General features: G+C 41.2%; 1 protein-coding gene across 1 annotated transcript in view; it reads right to left on the bottom strand.

Annotated features, from left to right (window-relative positions):
* SH3BGRL2 (SH3 domain binding glutamate rich protein like 2) overlaps positions 1–25,252 on the bottom strand; it is a 77,844-nt gene that overhangs the window by 17,313 nt on the left and 35,279 nt on the right. The window contains exon 2 of the mRNA XM_018052901.1: positions 7,100–7,285. Within this exon, the coding sequence (XP_017908390.1) occupies positions 7,100–7,285 (186 nt within the window). The remainder of the gene's footprint in view (positions 1–7,099; positions 7,286–25,252) is intronic.

Raw genomic sequence — 25,252 nt, 5'->3', positions numbered from 1 at the left:
CTAATAACCCTTCTAATAATCTTCCCAACCCAGGGATCGAACCTGGGTCTCTTGCATTATAGGCAGATTCTTTATCATCTGAGCCACCAGTGAAGCCCTCTAATAATCCATCCAAGGAAATAATATGCAACGTCTAAAATATTAAGTTTGCAATGACATGGAAGCTAGTTTTGTTGGAGAAACAAAGCCAGACACAAAATGGTAGATACAGTATGCTCACTCATGGTCCTGGAACCACTCCCCTGCAGAGGCCAGTTCAGTTCAATTCAGTCGCTTAATCATGGCCGACTCTTTGTGACCCCATGGACTGCAGCACACCAGGCCTCCCTGTCCATCACCAACTCCTAGAGTTTACCCAAACTCATGTCCATTGAGTCGGTGATGCCACCCAACCATCTCATCCTCTGTCATCCCCTTTTCCTCCTGCCCTCAATCTTTCCCAGCATGAGTCTTTTCCAATGAGTCAACTCTTTGGAGTTTCAGCTTCAACATTAGTCCTTCCAATGAACACTCAGGACTGATTTCCTTTAGGATGGACTGGTTGGATCTCCTTGCAGTCCAAAGGACTCTCAAGAGTCTTCTCCAACACCACAGTTCAAAAGCATCAATTCTTCAGTGTTCAGCTTTCTTTATAGTCCAACTCTTACATCCATACATGACTACTGGAAAAACCATAGGTTTGACTAGAGGGACCTTTGTTGACAAAGTCAATTCTCTGCTTTTTAATATGCTGTCTAGCTTTGTTGGCAAAGTAATGTCTCTGCTTTTTAATATGCTGTCTAGGTTGGTCAGCGATGACTATATGTACGTGTGTGTGTAACCTTTTTTAAAATAAAATTACATGTATGAGGTAGGGATTTGTAAAACTAATAATTAAAGGAGTTGGTTCTTCAGTTTCAGAAAAGATTCTAAAATATATCATGCAGAGACAATCTTTTCAAAAGTTACATAAACACTGCACTTGGGAACAATACAACTGCATACATTTAGGTATTCTAGTGTGCTTCTGAGCCTCTACCCACAGTTAGAAAATGCTGACATATCTTGTTTCCTTTCATACCTAACAAAGAAAAGCGGAGGAGACTCCACAAAGAACCACTGCTGGTCATTTAGCATTTCTGTGCCTCCTGAAGTCTACCCTATCTGTCACCTACTTTCAGACTCCAAGTAAGCAAGGTAATATGGGAAAAGGCAGTCATAGCTGTCCCTCAAATCATTACTTAAACAAAACTGGTCAATAGCATTAATGTAATGTTATCTGGTGAGCAATACACCCAATGCTTAGGTACAAATTTAATATTTTGCAAGTAAGATCTAAAAGTGCAAAAAAAGTAATTCAATAGTTTTAAAACAATAGATAATTTTATAGGTTGCCTCATGGAAACTAATCAAAAGTCTGCCATCTGTGTCTTAGCTGAACTGCCCTCTCTTCATTAGACAGGATGCTACATGAGTAGTTCTAGCCGCAGATTCCACGTCACTTCATCTCTCTCCCGCACTTCACCCATAACCTAATTCTAAGTATTGGCATCCTTAGCCAAACACATACCTGCTCATCTCAGTTACATGAAGGGTCACTGTGTCTTCCTCTGCTAGATGGCGAATCCACAAACTGGTTAACATGACCCCCAAGTCAAATAAAATTTGGCTGCATTCCCATTTCAAACTCCCAACTTTTTAATAAAATGAAAGGATTAATAAACTTATTTAGCAAAGTTGCAGGACAAAAAGAAAAAAACATATAAAATTCACTTGTGTCTCTACACACTAATAATCAACAATTGGAAAAGGATGTTAAGAAAATAATTCTATTTATAGTAACACTAAAAAAAAATCACTTAGGAATTAACCTAACCAAGAGGTAAGAGACTTGAACACTAAAAACTGCAAAACAATGCTTAAAGAAATGAACAGAGGCATGTAAAATGAAAAGACTCCAATGTGCACAGATCGAAAGACTTAATATTGTCAAGATGTCAGTGCTGCCGAAAGCAATCTAAAGATCCAACATTTCCATATCAAAATTCTAATGGCATTTTTTTTTGCAGACATAAGGAAAAATTCTAAAATTCATACAGAATCTCAAGCCAAAACAAGTTTGAAGAAAGACAGAGTTAAAGAAATCACACTTCCTAATTTCAAGACATATTACCAAGTTACAGTAATCAAACCAGTGTGGTACCTGCATAAAGACAGGCATAGAGACCAGTGAAACAGAACAGAGTCCAAAATATGAATAAATCAATAAGCCCTCACATATATAGTCGAACGATCTTGAACAGAAGCATCAAGATCACTCCACAGGAAAAGCACAGTATCATCAACAAATGGTAATAGGAAAACTAGATAATGACATGCAAAAGAATGAAGCTGGACCCTTATCTTATACCATATAAAAAATCAGCAAACAAATTAATTAATTACAGACCTAAACATAAGACCCCCAAACTACAAAATTTCTAGAAGACAACATAGGGAAAAAGCTTCATAACACTGCATTTGGCAAGTAATGATTTCCTGAGTATGGCTCCAAAAGCCCAGGCGACAAAAACAAAAACAGCCAAACGAGTCAGTATCAAACTCACCAAGTCTGTTCATCAAAAGATACAATCAAGAAAAGTGAAAGGCAACCTAAGAATGGGAGAAAATATCTGCAGGTTACATATCTGATAGGAGGTTAATATTCAGAATATACAAAGAATTTTTACACAGTGACAAGAAGTCAAATAACCCAATTAAAAACTGGGCAAAGGACTTGAATAGACATCTCTCCAAAGACAATATAAAACAGAGAACAAAGCATAGGAGATGTTCAACATCACTAATCGTCAAAGAAATGTACACCAAAACCACAACAAGGCATCACCTTATACCCATTAGGATGGCTACTCTCAAAAACAGCAACAACAAACCCCCAAAGAACAGAAAATAGCAAGTGTTGGTGAGGGTATGGAGAAGTTAGAACTTTTGTGCACTATGGATGGGATTACAAAATGGTTCAACCACCGTGAAAAACAGTTTGGCAGTTCCTCAAAAAATTAAAAACAGAATTGGCATATGATATGTAGCAATTCCACTTTTATGTATGTATCCCAAAGAACTGAAAACAGTACCTTGAAGAGATATTGAAAACCCATGTTCATAGCAGCACTATTCACAATAGCCAAGAGGCAGAAGCAACCCAATGTTCATCACGGATGAGTAGAAAAACAAAACGTGACATACACATACAACAGAAGCCCCTCAAAATTCATACACTGCAACACCAATTCCCAAAGGGGGCAATTAGGTCTGCAGAGCCCTCCTGGATGAGATTACAGCTCCACTAAGCCCTTCACTACAAGAGGATACTACAGGAAGTTGGCAATCTGCAACCCAGAAGAGGGCCTTCACCAGAACCCAGCTCTAGTGTAACCCTTACCGTCCAACCTCCAAAACTCTGAGAAATAAATTTCTATTGTTCGTAACCTACCCAGTCTGCTGTATTTTGTTACAGCAGTCTTAATGGATGAAGACACACATGAGGGGTGAACTTTAAGGACACTGTGCTATGTCCTCTCACGTAGCACGAAGGACAAAGACTGTATGGTTTCACTTCTAGGAGGTCTCTAAGCTAGTCAGATTCAATAGATATAGAAAGTAGAATGATGGTTATCATTCTACAATGATAGAGGACAAACAGGTGTATTTAATGAGGATAAGAATCTCAGTTCTGCCAGATGAAAAATCCTGGGGACCTGTTTTACAGCACTGTGAAGATACATAACATGACTCAACTGTACATTTAAAAGTGGTTAAGACAGTAAATTTGGGGGCCTTCCTGATGGTCCAGTGGGGAAGACTGTGCACCCACTGCGGGAGGCAAAGGTTTAGTCCCTGGTTGGGGAACTAAAATCCCACATGCCGAGCGGCGCGACAACAACCGAAAAAGTAAATTTAATGATAAATATTTTTAAGAAAAAAAAACATAAAGAAATCCAAATCTTTTATTTTTTTTCTTCCTTCTAAATAGGGAGGGAGAAAAGAAATGGGAGGAAATGTTTTCATTTTGTGCAGACGTGTGCATTCTCATTCCTGGTGCATTCCACACATGCCAGTTCCACAGACAGAGAACGGAGTTTAACCCTTGAACATGAGGGTCTGAGCTTTCTAAAACGAGGAAAGCCTACATGTTGGGATGCTGATCTTTAGGACTTCATTTCCAGAGAAGAATCTTGCTCGTGGTAGGACATTTCAGGGAAATAGAAAGAACCACCAGTCTGCATCAATAAGTGTTCTTGCCCACAAAATGAAACAGACACTGGAAACTTGAAAGAAATATATAAAGGTATAGGGGGAACTCACAGAATCCATATTAGGGCTGGAGATCCAGTTTAGAAAACAGGAGGAATTTCCATGTCTGGGAAGCCAAGAATACATCCAGGCCAAACCCCAGGACCAGCTTCCTTAAGGCGCCAAACATACAGTGTCCAGCCGCCAGGTTACACCTGGGCCCATCACTCCCTGATACTCACTGAGCCACCTCCAACTGATGCTATTTCTGCATCATTTCCTCGATGTCCAGATCTAGGGAGGGAAGAAGCCATGCCAGGACGCTTTCATTTGGTGGGAAATTTCAAAGGCTAAAGGCAGGATTTTCAAGTGTTAAAGGAGAGAGAGGGCAATTGTCCACACTGGTTAGTAAACAGCTTAGCAGCTATGAATGTCTCACATGCCTAGCTCACCCAATTTAAAACAAAGTAGTAAAATTTCCAGCCAATTTAGGAAACAGGAGAATCTTCATGCTTATTGGAGCCTGTCATTTGCAACACTGCAGGTTTCCACAGGTTATCCAACTAGATAAGACCACTCATAAACTGTCACTGGGCAAAGAAAGGTGCCCAGGAGCAGGTGGTCTGAATGAAGCCATGGTTCAATGCCCTCTAATTCTTTTGTTTTTCTCAAAGTTGAATTTATTGGACCTTGATAAAGGCAGACACCGTCTTCAAAACTGCTGCCAGAACACACTATAAAGACAGAATGCACACACAACCCTGCCTCCACCGCCACCGCGGGACCGACTCTGCTCTAGCAGAGAAGATGCCTCTTACAGGGCACTGCTGATAAATATGGAGGCCTCTAGCCAGCTGCCAGTCCACCTGAAGAAAACTTCCATAGACTCCATAGGGCAAAGATATACAGAGATTTAGGAAGTCATGACGAAGTGAAAATAAAGAAAAGGAACTAACTTTATTCCACATCACATTCCTTTTGATTCTTTAAATACATTCCTCTACTCAAAAGGGCCCCGAAGACTTTGGCTTTTATGGTGACAAAGCAAAGATGTCTCTACCTGCCTCCTCCTAATAGGGCTATGAAACAACAAGGATTAAAAACAACTCCACTTTAAAAATAAAACTAGGAGACGCCGACAGTCCTGAACCACATAAGCAGCAAGTGGGTACAGAAATGGAGAGACAAGGTGAGAGCAGAGGATGGTCACACTTCAGTGTCTGAAGAGGCAGCATCAACAAGAAATAAGCTGCATTATTATATAAGAATAAAAGTGGATATTTTTGAGTCATGATCACATATTTTATTGGGAAAGTATATGGTAACCAAGGGTGTATCTCACTCATGATTACAGAGTCTAGAATACTTTCATGCCTGCAGGCCAAAATGAGATAACAGTTGAAAATTTGTGTAAACTGTACAATTCAAAATAAAGCTGCTAGGGACTTCCCCAGTAGTGCAGTGGCTAAGACTCATACTCTGACGCTGGGGGCCCAGGTTTGATCCTTGGTCAGGGAACCAGATCCCATATACATGCCACAACTAAGAGTTTCCACATGCTGCACATACCAATGGAGATGGAAGATCCCGCATGCGGCAACTAAGACCCAGTGCAGCCAAATGAACATGTAAATATTGAAAAATAAAAGAGAGCTATTAGTTAAACAGTGCAAGAAAAAACAAAAATCCAGTGGTTTTGTTGCATTCTGTTCCTCAAATTCTGCAGCTGTGAAAATGCCTTTATTCTGGTCTTGTAATTGAGTGGTAATTTGGCTGGGTATAGAATTTTAGGAGTACTTTAGAAACAGTCATAAATATCCTGGGAAGTATGATAGATACTATCATCCTTTGTGTAAAGATGAGAAAACTGAGGTATAAAGAGATAAGTGACTTTCCAAAAGTGTCAAGCCAACACAAAGTGGTACTGAACTCAAATCAGTGTCTAGCACCAGGTTCAATTTTCTCTTCATGACATGCAAAGACGCTGGGCACCATCTTTACAGCTTTATGTTTCAACATCTCATTCTCTCTCATGTTCATGGAGACCTGTTTCCTTTTGAGCCACCTAAAGCACTGTTACCCTGTTTCTCCATTCTAGCGGCAACCCAGTTCTTTACTCCACCTTAAGTACCCTCACATTGTAGCCCCTCCCTCTTTCCAGGCCATCCTTAGAGAACTACAATGCAGGTCTCAAAAGAAACACCGACTTACGTCCTTAGAGTACTGGCAGAAAGCAAATCCTAACTACTCAGTAGAGAAATTTCTCAAAAAAATTTTTTAACCCAAGGAATAAGAAGGAAAATACATAATCAGTCAAAAATGCCTTCATTTTCTGAATGCCACAAACAGCAAGAAGGCATCTGATATATTTTAGCTGTTCATAATGACCCAGAAGAACCTGGCAGGCTCTTGGGGTGCAAGAGTTGGACATGACTTAGTGATTAAACCACCACCACCAATGATCCATCTGGTTCATGATCATCAAAAAGCAAAACGCTGACTTATAATCAGGTATTAGCAGTTTTAGAGAAATAAATATTTAAGAACATACCCTTTCCATTCCGTCCCCCAGAATGTATGAATCAAAAAATACACTTTAAAATGCAGAACACAATAAACACGTGTATGCACAGCTTCTCTTCCCATCCCGTCTCAAAGCAAACAGGAAGACATCGCCTGTGACCTTGGACTCACACGCCCACATAACTTCACTCTGTTAGATCTGTGGACCCGGATAGGTACTAGGTGAGGAGGTCACAGCCTGCACCAAAAAATCCCAACCGCACCCCAGGCAAAGAAATGATATGGGAACAATCCAGCTGCTTACTCCACAGTATTGGTCATCATTGAATATCTGAGGCGGCAGAGGGTTGCCCTGAGCAGGCTTCTTCTCCGGGGGGATGTTCTTATACATCCACTGCCTCTGCTCTTCTGACATTGTGATGTCCACCTCCTCAAACTCTATCTTGTTGGCTTCCAGAAATCTAACCACATCCTGCTGTTTCTTCTTTATCTGCAGAGAGAAGACAAACACACAAGGAGAAATGCTCCTCTGAAACCGTATGTACAAGTTTCCCATGTGAACTAGATTTGACTGCTCGTTGTCAAAGGCCCCTGAGCCACCCCTCCCCCAAAAAAGAGGTGCTTTTTGCAGACCCCACACACCACCCACTCCCTGGTTATCAAGCGGATGGCTAAGCAAGCCCTGACACAGTGATTTCTGCACAGAATTCTGGGGCACATCTCAGGTGGTCTGGGAGGGACAGACTAGGTCTGAGGTGGGAGATTCACTTACCTTTCTAGGGGCCATAAACACTCCCCCTCCCGCCCCTCAAAGTTGACAGGTACAGTCACAAAGACCCCCTGTGCCCCCAACCATTTGAAAACCATATATAGCCCATCTGAGATGTTGACACTTCATTGATTCCTGGGAGTGGCCACATTTTTATTCCCCCCAGCAGCCTCTTTCAGATATTCCATAGCTGTAGCCACTGTCATCAAAGCATCCTTTCATCAACTCACAAGAGGAAAATGTTCTCCACTTCTAAGATGAGAGTGAGCAGCAAGCACCACCTTACTTTGAACTCCCTTTCTTAACCCTTCTTGTTTCTCTGACCTTTATGTTTCCTTCCAGTCACCAGGGGTCAGGTGTGCTCTTGAAGAGCTGCAAACACCTGTGCCAGGTTTTCCAACTGTTACAAATCTTTGTTTTTTAAGGTATGTATTAACCAACCAAGATGGGGTGACAATATTCAGTATCTTCAACACAGCATATGAAACATATGAGTAAACAGGTGTGCTTTTTCTAAATGATTCTGGGAAACATGCATAAAAGCCAAACAAGGGAATTCCCACGGGGTCCAGTGGTTAGGACTCCATGTTCTCACTGCCCACAATGCAGGTTTGATCTCTGGCTGGGTGACTAATGGCACTGACATTGAACATGACATTGAAGTCGCTCAGTCATATCCGACTCTTCGCGACCCCAAGGACTGTAGCCTACCAGGCTCCTCCGTCCATGGAATTTTCCAGGCAAGAGTCCTGGAGTGGGTTGCCATTTCCTTCTCCAGGAGATCTTCCCAACCCGGGGATCGAACCCGGGTCTCCCGCATTGTAGGCAGACGCTTTACCGTCTGAGCCCCCAGGGAAGATCCTGCAAGATCCTGCAAAACCGACATGCAGCCATTAAAAAAAAAAAAAAAAAAAACTTAAGAGGTGAAGGAAATGTTATAATGGCCAAAGGAAAGAATCATTTTGAGAAATGAAGCAGCTAGAAAGACCTCCCGACACAGAAAATAAAATGCTGAAGAACCAACCTTCACATACCAATAGTCCCAACCAAACCCTCCCAGCCCCACCCCTCAATCCAACTCCTCCCCCAAAGCTTCAGTGACATGTTTCTCTGAGGTGGAAGTCTGTTAAACACCAGGAGGACAGAGGCATTGGGAAGCCCATACCTTATATATGGAAACCCAGATCACTGGGTTCAAGTCTATGACTGAATAAGGAGATGGCATAATTAGTACAGACAGAAATAAAAGGCTGGCAAAATATGACATCTTTAAGCTCAATATCATAAAAAGAGAGAATTGCCATGTGGTTGTAAATCCAAGTTGAAAATGCCATTATCTTAATTTCTTGAATTAAGCCACTTCTCATGTCTGAAAAGTTAACTTTTTCTCCTCACTCATACTATTTCAGAATATATGTTATTTTGTAACTCCAATGTGCAAAACATTATCAGCCTTCCTAGTTAACTTTTCCTTACAACCCTACCAGGCAGAGTTCATCATCCCTGAGGTTGAAAGTGTTCACCTATTTTGATCAAAGTCCTAGTGGGTGTTCCTCTCAAGACAATCATGTCATTGTCCTAAAATCCTTGTTCAGTGGACCCCCACTGATCTTTGTAGTACGAACAAAAGGTTGCCTACAATTATACTATCCAACAGCCACTGCCAAAATCTAAACAGAGAAAAGGGTCCGGATTTAATGTTCCTGTTTGGAGCTCTACATACCCAGCACATTTCAATCACTCATGAGTGTGATCAAAAATGAAACTTATCTTGGTTTTCCATTAGTAAGGTATGGGCTTCCCTGGTGGCTCAGATGGTAAAGAAACTGCCTACAATGCAGGAGACCTGGGTTTGATATCTGGGTTGGGAAGGTCCCCCTGGAAAAGAGGATGGCTACTCACTCCAGTATTCTTGCCTGGAGAATTCCATGGACAGAAAGAGTTGGACACAACTGAGTGACTAACACTTTCACTTGTCACGTGTAAGGCATAGACATAAAATAACACCCACCACTACCCCAAAATGTGGGTAAAGGGTCAAACATTTTCAGTATGAGGATATATCGAGACATATACACAACTTCTTTACTCCCCAGCCTCCTGACCCTAAACACATAGACACACACACACACACACACACACACACACACACACACACACACACACACACAGAGTATTTACTGTTGGACTATAATCCCCTACAGCCCACCTGATCATTTCTTTCACAGGATCACAGTCAGTAAAAATAGCTGCACCCACCCATTTCATTCAAAAATATGAGCACTGCCTCCTGTCATTTAAAACTTTTTTCAAAAGCACTAATTTTAATATCTTCCTGGCAATTTCATCATGTAGATGTATAAAACTATTACTCTGTTGTTTAATACTCAGCACCCTTCTAAGTTTCACCACGAGAAACCATATCACGTGAACATCTTTATAAAATCTTTTAAAAGTATCTTATTCGTTTATTTTTGGCTGTGTTAGGACATAGTTGCAGCTCTCTAGTTGTGGCTCATAAGCCTGGTTGCTCTGCAGCATGTGGGATTTTAGTTCCCCAACCAGGGCTTGAACCTGCGTCCCTTGGACTGGAAGGATTCTTAACCACTGGCCCACCAGGGAAGTCCCTGTAAATCTTTGATGGTATCTCTCAACACTATTTTGCTTCCCTCATAGTCCAGTCGGTAAAGAATTTTCCAGCAATGCAGGAGACCCAGGTTCCATTCCTGGGTTGGGAAAACCCTCTGGAGAAGGAACTGGCAACCCACTCTGTCCATGGAGAATCCCATGGACAGAGGAGCCTGGTGGGCTATAGTCCATGGGATCACAAGAGTCAGACACGACTTAGCAACGAAGCCATCACCACCACCTCAATACTATTTTAGGACAAAGCCCCATGAATGAAAGCCAGATGAAAGGGCAAAGACATTTTTCAGACTCCTGAAGGACTCAAGCTAAAAATGTCTTTCAACACAGCCACCTCAATTTACATTCCCAATTCACATTCCTCAAATTACATTCCTCAATTTACATTAGCAATGTCTAGGAGTGTCCATGTCTCAACATCCCTCTTCCTTAAAACCAGGATCTGCAAGCTGTATTGTAGAATATTAAAATTCAAAGGGCATGGGGTGATGGATGTTAACTAAACTTGTTATGGTGAACAAATCACAGTGTATACATACATCAAACCATTATGCTATACACCTTAAGCTTATACAGTGTTCTATGTCAATTATACCTTAATAAAACTGGTGGGAAAATGGTCATTACGCTAAGAAGAAAATTCAGATGCATCATTATACCCTATCAACTTTCAGGAAGCAAAGGACAGGTCATCACTCACTGGCAATGGCTGATGGTAGCATCAGGAGCTAAATGCAATTCTATCTGTATTTTAAGAGAAAACCAGAAGAGGCATGACCAGGTTTACGTGCAAAGAGACCACTTTAATACTATGCATCTTAGAAAGAAATAAGGAGGAACTTCCCTAGCAGTCTAGTGGTTAAGGCTCCATGCTCCCAATGCAAGGGGCATGCGTTCTATTCCTGGTTAGGGAACTAAGATCCTGCATGCCATATGGTGCCGCCAAAAAATAAAACACCTGGATACTTGCTAAACAATTTTTTTAATCAATAAAAAAATATAAAAGGAGAAATTCTGTAGGTACTGTCGACACTGCTATGAAAAGGTTCCCAAGGTTTATAAGAGAAAAAAAAATTTGTGTGTACACTAAGGACGTTTTTTAAAACAATAGAAAAAATAGGAACATATCTATATTTACTTGTATTTTCATTTCTTAGAAAAATGGCTGAAGGTTATATAAAAAACTAACGAAAGTGGTGGCCTGGGGGCGGGACATGGAGGAGGGGAGACACAGTGGGAGCAAGAGTTAGCACTCTATGGATGTACACTTTTTTGGAAAATGTGAATGTGTCTATATTTACAAGATTAAATACAAGAAATTAATTTGAGAGAGAGAGAACATCCCATAGAAGACAACCTGGAGGGGGATGGTAGTCCACGTCCATAGAGAACTGGGGCATTTTATATAAATCATGCTTCCTAACACGGTGTGAAGCTGGATTCTGGGCATTTTGCTGCTAGCTGGCCTCCTTGACTCTTTATACATATAAGAAAAAGGGGGGGAAAAAAGAGAGCTCTAAATCCTAGTTTCTTCATTTATTTACTGGGTGAGTTTGAGCCAAGTTATCTCGCTATGCCTCGGTTTTTCCATCTTTAAAATGGGAACAATAGTATTACCTACCTCACTGGATCACTGTAAGGGTTACATTTAAATTATGTCTAGCTAACAATACTGCCTGGCACATAATGTATAATGTTTCCAATTATTATTGTTGAGTTTGCTATTTGACAGCACATTAAAAAAAATCTTCTAAAATGCAGTATCAGTTTTTAAAAAGTTCACTTTTTTGAGACAAGGTGAATCAAAATCTATTTTGCTTTACTCTTGCTGAAATTTAGAGAGAGCAAATTAAAAAAAAAAAAAGAACTAAGGTCACAGAAAATTGATACGATAGCAAATCAACCAAATAAACAAAAGGGAGAGATTTACCCCAGAGAAGGAAGTTTCAAGGGGATGTTTGCTTACAACATTAGCCTCAGGAAGGAAGATGAGTCACGGCACTAGGGCTGATTTTGAGATTTATCAGGTGAATGTGGTTGGAACAGTGGGAGGCCAGGGATGAGCAGCAGGGATGGGCAGGACCCAGGAGAGGCTGGGGTACCAGGTAATGGAAAGGCTGTTCCCACAAGCCAAGAGGAAGCCATCAAGGGTACTGCACATACTGGCATAAATCCAGGGTTCAGATAACAATAACACACACCATCACTTCCTGGACAAAGAGCTTTATGCTTTACTTCAACTGTCCTGGAACAAAACACACCTTACAATTAATATTAAAGGAAATTGGGGAGAGAAACTTGTGAAAGAGAACAAGCAAATTGTGGGGTCGTCTGTTGCTTCCTTCACCCCCATGTCAATTTAGCCTTGTAGCTGTTTTTTTTTTTTAACAAAAACACTTACAAGCCATGGCAGATAATGCTAGTTATTTACCCAGTAGCTAATCTCCCATTCTTTCTTAATAATCAAAGGCTGATTTTACTTAAGAAAGCAATCTGCTCAGCTACAAAAACTTGTTGACTCAAACTCCTCTGTAGCTAGGGGCAATCACAGAACACAGTGCTGCCCAGTGAGATGTGAGGCTGCCGCGGCCGCTCCTTGGAAAGGCTCCACTTAATGAATGAAAAGACGAAGCCCATTTTGCACCTATTCATTGGAAGGACTGTTGCTGAAACAGAAGCTCCAATACTTTGGCCACCTGATGCAAACCAACTCACTGGAAAAGACCCTGATGCTGGGAAAGACTGAAGGCAAAAGCAGAGGGGGTGGCAGAGGATGAGATGGTTACATAGCATCACTGACTCAGCAGACATGAATATGAGCGAGCCCCGGGAGATGCTGGAGGACAGAGGGGCCTGTAGAGCTACTGCTCATCGGATGATTTAGTGACTGAACAACAAGAAATTCTTTCTCTCTTGCAGAAACACACCTGTGGTGCCTGGAGGTACAAAAACTATTTGGCAAATGAGAAAAGCAATGCCTTATGCAAAAATGGCGGTGGTCAAGAAGGTACAGAAACCTGAGTCCTTGGTATTTCACAGCTGCCACACTAGTCTTATGCAGCCCAAGCTAACCTTTCGCTATTAGACAAATAAATCCATAATTAGTTAAGCCACTCTATAACAACTTTTCTACAGCTTGCATCCCAATGCAATGCTATTTAGTAAAACTCTTAATTGCTACATAAAATGTCTTCGGCAATACTGTGGTATGATGGGTTGAAAATAAAAGTTACTATTGCACAGCAGAGCCTAGAAATGACAGCTGTAAGGCGTAAATTTCACATCAGTGAAATGAGTATCTGTCACTAGATAAAAGGATGAATTTTCCTTTTCTTCGTAAAGCAACAACAAAGACGTTGGACCTAAAATAGCAAGACATCTACAGAAGCATGAAAGATGTATTTCACCTTATCATTAACCAAACACCATTACATGTCATCCAAAGCAATTAAAGGGAAGTTGTTGTTCTTGTTCAGCCATTCAGTTGAGTCCAACACTTTGCGACCCCATGGACTGCAGTACACCAGGCTTCCCCGTCCATCACCAACTCCTGGAGCCTGCTCAAACACATGTTCATTTAGTCGGTAATGCCATCCAACCATCTTATCCTCTGTCGTCCCCTTCTCCTCCTGCCTCAATCTTTCCCAGCATCAGGGTCTTTTCTAATGAGTTGGCTCTTCATATCAGGTGAGCAAAGTACACTGTTAAATCTCTCAGGCTCTAACACAGGGAATCCCTCAGACCAATTCTAGCCCACAAAAACAGTCTTTATCTTTTAAGTGATTGAAAAAAAGCCAGAAGAATAATAGTATTTCATGACATGTGAAAATTCTATGAGATACCAACTTCAGTGTCTATAAATACAGTTGTAGGCAATGTCCTTCCTGGGGGTCCGGTGGTTAAAACTCCACATTTCCACATCAGGGGCCTCAGGTTTGATTCCTGGTTGGGAGCTAAGATCCTACACGCCCTGCAGTTTGACTAAAAAAAAAAAAAAAAGTTGTATCGGATGACAACTACATCCATTCATTTACATACTCTCCTCGGCTGCTTCCACCCTAGAAAAATTAGCATCGTTGAGCCATTAAAACAGAGGTTGTATGGTTCCCAGGTGGCTAGGTGGTAAAGAAACCACGGCCAACGCAGGAAATGCAAGTTCAATCCCTGGGTCGGAAAGATCCACCTTGGAGAAGGACATGGCAATGCTCTCCAGTATTCTTGCCTGGAAAATTCCATGGACGAAGCACCTAGTGAGCTACAGTCCACTAGGGTCACAGAGTCAGACACGGCTGAGCACGCAGGCGCACTGCACGATTCCCAAAGCCTAAGGTATTTCCCAGCTGCCCTTTTCAGAAAAAGTTAGCCAGCTTTGCACCAGGTCACAGATCCTCATTTTTGGCTCAAAGCTCACTTTCTAGGGGAGGCCTTCCCTGACCACGTGATTTTGTATTTTCCCCAGCCACCACCTTGCCCCCACCAACCCCACAACCCCTACTCTTCCTGCAATGCTTTATTTTTCACCACAGCGCTTAGCATCTGACGTATAGGTCCGTTTTACACATGGGTTTGTCCACCTCTTCTATCAGAATACAAATTCCACTAGGGCAGGGTGTTTTGTCTGCTCTTGTGTTCACTGCTGTATCCCTGGGTCTAGAATGTTATCTGGCACAGAGGAGACACTCAGTAAGTGCTTAGTGGACAGCCAGGACTTTCACTGATTCGATCATCATGAGGACGAGATACCTCAGGTACCACCCTTCTTGGAGAGCCCTCTCTAGCTTCCTCAGCTGAAGTTTTATTAGTTACATTTATTACAGTTTTATTTATCTGTTTACTTGTTTTTATGCTCATGTCTCCCTCCACAGTGCCAGCTCTCTTTAAGCACAGGGCCTGGTGCACCGGAGGCGCTCAAAAAATATTAACTGAGTGGATGATTAAAGAGTTATCGCCCCAGTGCTGAACATCAAAGCTTTCCAGGTGACATTCAAGAGATCACACTGAACTGATAATTTAATTTAGGAACAAATGGAATTGAAGTTTAGCCAAACAGGAATGTAGATCAAATACCAATATTTTTCAATGAATGCTAAAGCTGAATGACTTTAGAAAGGTCTACCATGCTACTTGGAACTGGAAACAGCCTAAATAATTCAGAAGACTCTCTGGACCCTGAATGTGAAAAAGGCATCCCTTCTAACGTTGCCACTGACCTTGAAGAAAGAAGTTGGATGTGATTCTATGTTTAAATAAATGCTACAGTCAGTCAATTTTAAAAACTGCAAGTGCAAAAAATAAGTAAATAAATAAATAAAATAAAAACTGCAAGTGCATCCTGTAACATAGTGTTTCGCCCAAATGGTTTTTTTTTTTTTTTTAATACGATTGCTGATAGATTCTTCCCTGCTGGTCCAGTGGTTAAGAATACACCTGCCAATGCAGGGGATACAAGTTCAATCCCTGGGCCGGGAAGACTGCATATGCTGCTGAGCAGCTAAGTCCAGGCACCACAACTACTGAGCCCACGTGCTGCAGCTACTGAGGCCTGCATGCCTTGAGCCTACACTCCACAGCAAAAGAAGTCGCTAGAATGGGAAGTCTGCACACTGAAGTGAGAGCAGCTCCCGCTTGACACAACTAGAGGAAGTCCACGCACAGCAACGAAGACTCAGTGCAGCCAAAATTAAATAAATTTATTTTTTCTTAATATATACATATATATATACACATATTTTAGTGAAGTATAGTTGACTTACAACGTTTCAGGTGCAGAGCTAGGTGATTCAGTTATACAAATACACATATATTATTTCTGAAATTATTTTCCATCGTCAGTTATTACAAGACATTGACTATGGTTCCCTGTGCTATACAAGAAAGCTTTGCTGCTTGTCGCTTGTCTAAATTCAGCATTCTATTCATATTAAGTTAAACAAATGAATCAAAATGTCATAAATTTTTTAGTTAGGCAAAAATTCCTAAGTTTTTAAATATATATATACTATTATAATATTTATATATATGTATACAAAAGCTTTTCTACTACGGTTGATAAAGGCTTGAGAAAGAACATTAAAAAAAAAAATGAAGAGATGGAGAAATTGGAAAACATAAACTAAATGAAATGGGAGCCCTGAACATGAACTAGAAAAAGTGAAACAAACTAGATGAAAGTGAAACATCATCATATGGTCCAACTGTTTGTAAACATGACTGCTCATTAGAAACATATCTGGAGCTCAGGAGAACATTTTAAAAAAGGTTTGTTGATATATCTGGTAACTGATGGCAACCGAAAACTAAGCAAATCTGCTGGTATTTCCCTGACCCTCCTTCCAACTGCTACCATAGAATTCTATCAACACCACCTCTAACCGCCCCAACCCCTTTCCCCCACGTCTCCCAGAACTCAGAAGCGAGCTCCTCACACGTGTTTCAAAGCAGCCTCCTTGGCCCCTGCATCGGTAAGTGCTGCGCCCTGAAGGTGTCACCCCTGAACTCCTATGCTGAAACCTTACCCCTAAGATGGCAGCATCGGAAGACGAGGTTAACGGGAGGTAATCAAGGATGGAGTGCTCTTATCAAGGAGGCCCGGAGCTCTCCTGCCCCTGGCGAAATGTGAGCACACAGCCAAGACGACAGTCTGCTCCCTAGAACTGGGATTTCCCCAGCACCCAACCAAGCTGGCACCCTGTTCTTAGACTTCCAGCCTCCAGAACAGTGAGAAACTTCTGTTGCTGAGGAGCCACCCAGTCTCTGGCATTTTTTTATAGCAGCCTGGATGGACTAAGACAAGAAACCTTTTACCCTTTCAACTCTGGGGAACCCTGCAGGACCCAGACTCTAGCTCTCAAGTCCTGATGACCCACCGCTGGTGATAAGATGTCTGGGCTGCGGCTGCTGAATCTGCTGACGTGGCGTGAACCCTCAATGACTCGCAGACACCCCAGTGAAGATGCTGGTAGCTTCCACTGGCAACCTCCTGACTCCAGGAACCCCTAGGGTTTGGATCAGAGGCCAGGCTAAATAAATGACACCGCACTTGACTTACACTTACCCCTGTTCTGAGGCACTGGCTTATAAGTAAACTTGTACGCCTCCACTCTCTCTTTGTGTAGGATTAGTTCTCTCCCAGAAGGCTGCCAGTTAACTTACATAATTAAGCAGCCCGTGCCAGATTCCTTCCAGACGTGTCCAGTCATGTTTGAATTCCAGGCTGAACACAGCCAAGGCTACATCCTGGGATCCTGGAAGTCTACTAGTAAATAAACATATTATCAATTAGAACAAGAGAGGGCTTTTTTTTCCTTGGCTTTTGCTTTTTAACTAAGATTTAATGTGAGCAATTGTGGGAAAGCAAGTTTATAGAAAAAGCACAGAAAAACAAGAAGAATGAAATAATGCCATCTGCAGTAACATGGATGGATCTAGAGATTGTCATACTAAGTGAAGTAAGTCAGACAGAAACAAATATCTTATGATAACACATGCAGAATCTAAAAAAAAAAAAAAGATACAAACGAGCTCACTTATAAAACAGACAGAGTCACAGACATAGAAAACAAACATGTTTACCAAAGGGGAAGAGGGAGGGAGATAAACTAGGAATTTGGAAGGAACACAGACACACTCAGTTCAGTTCAGTTCAGTTGCCCAGTCGTGTCCGACTCTTTGCGACCCCATGAATCCCAGCACACCAGGCCTCCCTGTCCATCACCATCTCCTGGAGTTCACTCAAACTTATGTCCATTGAGTCCATGATGCCATCCAGCCATCCCATCCTCGGTCGTCCCCTTCTCCTCCTGCCCCCAATCCCTCCCAGCATCAGAGTCTTTTCCAATGAGTCAACTCTTCACATGAGGTGGCCAAAGTACTGGAGTTTCAGCTTCAGCATCATTCCCTCCAAAGAAATCCCAGGGCTGATCTCCTTCAGAATGGACTGGTTGGACCTCCTTGCAGTCCAAGGGACTCTCAAGAGTCTTCTCCAACACCACAGTTCAAAAGCATCAATTCTTCGGCGCTCAGCCTTCTTCACGGTCCAACTCTCACATCCATACATGACCACAGGAAAAACCATAGCCTTGACTAGACGGACCTTAGTCGGCAAAGTAATGTCCCTGCTTTTGAATATGCTATCTAGGTTGGTCATAACTTTCCTTCCAAGGAGTAAGCATCTTTTAATTTCATGGCTGCAATCACTATCTGCGGTGATTTTGGAGCCCCCTCCCCCCGCCAAAAAAAAGTCTGACAGTTTCCACTGTTTCCCCATCCATTTCCCATGAAGTGATGGGACCGGGTGCCATGATCTTCGTTTTCTGAATGTTGAGCTTTAAGCCAACTTTTTCACTCTCCTCTTTCACTTTCATCAAGAGGCTTTTTAGCTCCTCTTCACTTTCTGCCATAAGGGTGGTGTCATCCGCATATCTGAGGTTATTGATATTTCTCCCGGCAATCTTGATTCCAGCTTGTGTTTCTTCCAATCCAGCGTTTCTCATGATGTACTCTGCATAGAAGTTAAATAAGCAGGGTGACAATATACAGCCTTGACGTACTCCTTTTCCTATTTGGAACCAGTCTGCTGTTCCATGTCCAGTTCTAACTGTTGCTTCCTGACCTGCATACAGATTTCTCAAGAGGCAGGTTAGGTGGTCTGGTATTCCCATCTCTTTCAGAATTTTCCACAGTTTATTGTGATCCACACAATCAAAGGCTTTGGCATAGTCAATAAAGCAGAAATAGATGTTTTTCTGGAACTCTCTTGCTTTTTCCATGATCCAGCGGATGTTGGCAATTTGATCTCTGGTTCCTCTGCTTTTTCTAAAACCAGCTTGAACATCAGGAAGTTCACGGTTCACGTATTGCTGAAGCCTGGCTTGGAGAATTTTGAGCATTACTTTACTAGCGTGTGAGATGAGTGCAATTGTGCGGTAGTTTGAGCATTCTTTGGTGCTGCTTTTTTTGGGATTGGAATGAAAACTGACCTTTTCCAGTCCTGTGGCCACTGCTGAGTTTTCCAAATTTGTTGGCATATTGAGTGCAGCACTTTCACAGCATCCTCTTTCAGGATTTGAAATAGCTCCACTGGAATTCCATCACCTCCACTAGCTTTGTTTATAGTGATGCTTTCTAAGGTGCACTTGACTTCACATTCCAGGATGCCTGGCTCTAGATTAGTGATCACATCATCCTGATTATCTGGGTCGTGAAGATCTTTTTTGTACAGTTCTTCCGTGTATTCTTGCCACCTCTTCTTAGTATCTTCTGCTTCTGTTAGGTCCATACCATTTCTGTCCTTTATTGAGCCCATCTTTGCATGAAATGTTCCCTTGGTATCTCTAATTTTCTTGAAGAGATCTCTAGTCTTTCCCATTCTGTTGTTTTCCTCGATTTCTTTGCATTGATCGCTGAAGAAGGCTTTCTTATCTCTTCTTGCTATTCTTTGGAACTCTGCAGTCAGATGCCTATATCTTTCCTTTTCTCCTTTGCTTTTTGCCTCTCTCCTTTTCACAGCTATTTGTAAGGCCTCCCCGACAGCCATTTTGCTTTTTTTGCATTTCTTTTCCATGGGGATGGTCTTGATCCCTGTCTCCTGTACAATGTCACGAACCTCATTCCATAGTTCATTAGGCATTCTATCTATCAAATCTAGGCCCTTAAATCTATTTCTCACTTCCACTGTATAATCATAAGGGATTTGATTTAGGTCATACCTGAATGGTCTAGCAGTTTTCCCTACTTTCTTCAATTTAAGTCTGAATTTGGCAATAAGGAGTTCATGATCTGAGCCACAGTCAGCTCCTGGTCTTGTTTTTGTTGACTGTATAGAGCTTCTCCACCTTTGGCTGCAGAGAATATAATCAATCTGATTTCGATGTTGAGTATCTGGTGATGTCCATGTGTAGAGTCTTCTCTTGTGTTGTTGGAAGAGGGTGTTTGCTAATGACCAGTGCATTTTCTTGGCAAAACTCTATTAGTCTTTGCCCTGCTTCATTCCGCATTTCAAGGCCAAATTTGCCTGTTACTCTAGGTGTTTCTTGACTTCCTACTTTTGCATTCCAGTCCCCTATAATGAAAAGGACATCTTTTTTGGGTGTTAGTTCTAAAATGTCTTGTAGGTCTTCATAAAACCGTTCAACTTCAGCTTCTTCAGCATTACTGGTTGGGGCATAGACTTGGATAACTGTGATATTGAATGGTTTGCCTTGGAGACGAACAGAGACATACTACTATACATAAAATACATAAAAACAAATACCTAATTTATAGCACAGGGAACACGCAATATATTGTAATAATCTATATGGGAAAGGGGACTTCTCTGGTGGCTCAGATAGTAAAGAATCTGCCTGCAATGCAGGAGACCTGGGTTCGAGCCCTGGGTTGGGTAGGTTCCCCCGGAGAAGGGAATGTCAACCCATTCCAGTACCCTTGCCTGGAGAATTCCATGGACAGAGGAGTCTATGGGCTACAGTCCATGGGCTGGCAAAAAGTTGGACACAACTGAGCAACTAACATAGATATACAAATACGGGAACGGAATCCGAAAAAGAACATATGTATTTATACACATCGGAAACACTCTGCAGTACACTTGAAACTAACACAACACTGTCAATCAGATCTACTCAATGAAGAATTTAAAAAAGAAAAAAGACAAAGCACAGATGGAAGACAAGGAAAAACTAGAGGAAAAATAAGTATTTTAGAGTTACACTGTCCTGGTTTTAATCCTGCCCCTGTCAGTTGAGGAGCCTTGCTGCTATTATTAAGCTTCTCTTTCAGCCCTAGTTTTCATACCTGTGGAATAGACTCAGTATCTTGTTTCATAGGTTTATTGGGAGGATTAAGTAAGAAAAAAGCTAAACAGTATTTTTGCCTGAGACATCCCCTGGACAGGGGAGCCTGTTGGGTGAATGTCCACAGGGTGGCAAAGAGTGGGACAGGACTGTAGCAACTTAGCATGTGTGCATGCAGTAACAGGCATTGCTCAATTATTTCATTCATTCAAGCATATTAACTTTTCTTCCTTCACCCTAGACACAGCCTTTGGCAAAAACTGCAAAGTAACTTCTGAGAACTTTCAAAGGCTTTAGGAATTAGATGCAATAGTCCTTCATTTCACCTCCTTCTGCACTTCAAATATACAGATTTCTTTCTTTTGACTTGAGGCAGATATAAGGCTGGTTAGGGCTTGTTATGTCTCTCACGAGGAAAAAGTCAAAGGCAGGCAGAGGAAGGACAGAGAAGACATATTTTCTTATAACTTGATGAGACCTATAGAGAAGGAGCTGGACTAAACTAAGCGGATGGGGCGTGAGGACAACTCCTCCTTCCAACCAAAAAGGTAGGAATGGGCTCAGGATCCTTCCCCGGTCAGAGACCCAGGAACTTTCCCAGGATTAGGCAGGGTGCCTCAAAGATCAATCATTTCATGGCAAGTTCTTTAACTAATACCACACTGTGCGACTCACCAGGCATTATATTCTCATAAAGAAGATGCAAATGGCAGATGCTAGTTACCCCAAAGCTATTCTCTACTTCTCCCATGAAGCCTGGAAAGTGAAAGCCCCGAGTTCCCAGCCATCCTTGCAGCTCGGCAGCCACAGGACCCAGAGGCCACAGCTGAGCAGGGGCCGAAGTCCACGGAGCAGGGCTTCTGAACAAAGCTCTGCTTTCCTGCTGTAGCTGCCCTTTCTTCCTCTTCTTGCTCAAAACCACGGCACGAGGGCTGGAAGTGCAGGGGCCACCTTTCCACTGTCAGGCAGCAGGCGTCGGGAAAATGCCAAGAGAATCCAAGAAACACAGGTCTGAACACATCAGTTTCCTGATTTACCAACAGAGACCAAAACACCTGCTCATTTAAGCTCGGGTTAGTCAAGTTTTACCTTCAAACAGACATAGTCCTTCCTGAAACAGCCACTGGTATGTTTCCTTTCTGGAGAGCAGGGCAGGGGTACAGACTACACCCCAACGAGCCATCAACTCACTGGCAACATTCAAACGCTGTTTAGCTCCACATGCGATTACACACGAATGGCTGTGTCTCTGGTGTCTATTTCAGTCTGTCTTACTAGAAAGCAAACACCAGGTCACCACGCCAGAGATAACGAGAGAGGCTGTCCTGCAAGGGATTGAAACTTGAGTTTCAGGGAATCAGAGTGTCAGAAAGGGGAATTGTGAACCACAGGGCAATTTTTGAAAGAATCACTATTATAAGCTATAAATTAAAGCAATACATTTTCAATGATGGAAAAGATCATGCTTTTTCATCTGTGTGTCATTAGCAAACTCCCTGGTACTTATGAGGCACTCCATATGTTTGCATTAAACAAATAAACATTACTGAGCTTGAATAAATACTATTAACATACTTTCTTTTTAACCAGTAAATATTTTGGATCCTGTTTCCTTGCATTGGCTTCTTTCCCCCATGTTTATAATGTTAAGTCATCTTTTTCATTAAAAAAAAAAAAAAACAAAACCCATAGTATCATCCTGAAGTAATTATTTTTCATGTTACTTTCCAAGGATTCAACATTCATAAATAGATTTTATATGGCTGCCACAATAACATATACACTTGGGGCAGAATGTTTCAGATGGATTACAAAGATTTTCCTGCTTTGATAATCTTCACAGTTACCTTACCATACGATGGGTTCTGTTATTTACTCTAATATTTAGAACATTATCCTACCACTGGAAATTTAAGTATATAGTAGAGATATTTTTCTTTTATATAAAAAAAATGTTCTAAATGGGCTGACATTCTTCATGGAGACAAATGATATCAACAGTAAGCTACCTAACAGATATTAAAACACAAGAGTCACTCACACGTACACACAGACCCTATTCTTTCTTCATTTGTTCCTTCAAAGTAAAGATGATACTTTTGTCAAGTAACTGTTTCACAAAATGGATTTTAGGAAATGTTTGATATTTTTATTTTGTTACTGTAAACAGAGCTTGTCATCTATAAAAACTGTCACTATGAAAACCCAGAAACATAATTTTCTAATCTACTAAGTCTTTCAAATGAAAATTTTCAGTGCCTTTTATTAAGTGTAGAAATCTAACAACATCTTTCAATTAGTTTTCAGGAACAACCAAAAGATATCAGGGAAGACAGTATGATTTTAATGACAAAATGTTTACCACTTCTGCACTACTGATGAATGAGGTCAGAAAAATGATTATCACTGTCCTTTAATTCTAATGCTGCTTATCCTCCATTTGCATTGACATATTTTTAAGGAATTACAACTGCTGGACTTCCCCGGTGGTCCAGTGGTTAAGAATTCACTTGCCCATGCAGGGGACATGAGTTTGATTCCTGGTTCGGGGAGATTCCACATGTGGACAATTAAGTCCGTGTACCACAACTACGCTCTAGAGCTTGCATTCCGCAGCAAGAGAAGCCACTGCGATGAGAAGCCCATGCACCACAACCAACAAAGCCCTTGCTCGGGAATGAAGGCTCAGCCAAAAGGAAGTTAGTTAATTAAAAAAAAAAGACAACTGTTAAAAGCGGACTTTCAAATTGTAGTATTGATCTTTAGCTCTCATTGTTCTCATTAAGAAAAAAAATTTTTGTTGGAAGATTTTTATCATTAAAAATAAAATTAAGAATGCAATTTCAACTGTATCTCATTATTCTATAATTGCTTTAACTGACATTTAAAAATGCATGTCCTTTATTAGTACAGTAATGCATACATAAAATTCATTTAAAATACATACATATTGGGGAAATACGCTCAAAGAATTTTTTATCATTGGGATTTGTGATCAAAAACTCCACAGACCACTGTACTAGAGAACCATGGGGCCCACGAGAAATGTGAACGTGCAAATCAGAGGATTTTACATTATTTTCTTTTATAATATAAAATAACATGTCTAAACAGCTTTCAAGTCAGAAGGTAAATCTCTTTTTCAGACATTTGATAAACATTAAATTCTATTATTCTAATTTTTTAGTGTCTTATTTCTTAGACTATGTTTGAAGGTCAGTTTATAAATTCCTATCTTGCAAAACCAGCAAAAATGGAGGGACGTGAATCCCAACATATTCTCTAAAAGTTCAGAAAACTAACCAGAGTTTCACTGTAAATATATAAATCTACTATCCTGCTAATATATTTTCTGTTGAGTTAACATAACTGAGACATGGTAATAAATCTAGAGGCAGGAAAAAAACAGGAATATAAGCACATACTAATACAGCTGAATCAGGCAATACATGCTTGAATCATCACAGCACCTTACAATGTCCTTTATAATCTGCTTGCTCTTCACACTACTATTTTGAAGACATCAAACATTTCCACAACTTCAACTAGCCCCTCTATGGAAACCACATCTAAAATCTGCATTTCATGCAAATCAAAACCGCAATGAGGTACCATTTCACGCCAGTTAGAATGGCTGTGATCCAAAAGTCTACAAGCAATAAATGCTGGAGAGGGTGTGGAGAAAAGGGAAACCTCTTAACACTGTTGGTGGGAATGCAAACTAGTACAGCCAGTATGGAGAACAGTGTGCAGATTCCTTAAAAAAGCTGGAAATAGAACTGCCTTATGACCCAGCAATCCCTCTGCTGGGCATACACACTGAGGAAATCAGAATTGAAAGAGACACGTGTACCCCAATGTTCATCGCAGCACTGTTTATAATAGCCAGGACATGGAAGCAACCTAGATGTCCATCAGCAGATGAATGGATAAGAAAGCTGTGATACATATACACAATGGAGTATTACTCAGCCATTAAAAAGAATACATTTGAATCCGTTCTAATGAGGTGGATGAAACTGGAGTCTATTATACAGAGTGAAGCAAGCCAGAAAGAAAAATACCAATACAGCATACTAACGCATATATATGGAATTTAGAAAGACGGTAACGATAACCCTGTATGCAAGACAGCAAAAGAGACACAGATGTATAGAACAGTCTTTTGGACTCTGTGGGAGAGGGAGAGGGTGGGATGATTTGGGAGAATGGTATTGAAACATGTATAATATCATACATGAAACGAATC

This window comes from Capra hircus, chromosome 9 (genome assembly GCF_001704415.2).
Source record: "Capra hircus breed San Clemente chromosome 9, ASM170441v1, whole genome shotgun sequence".
NCBI classification, from domain to species: Eukaryota; Metazoa; Chordata; class Mammalia; order Artiodactyla; family Bovidae; genus Capra; species Capra hircus.
This window is presented reverse-complemented; position numbering and strand designations above follow the sequence as displayed.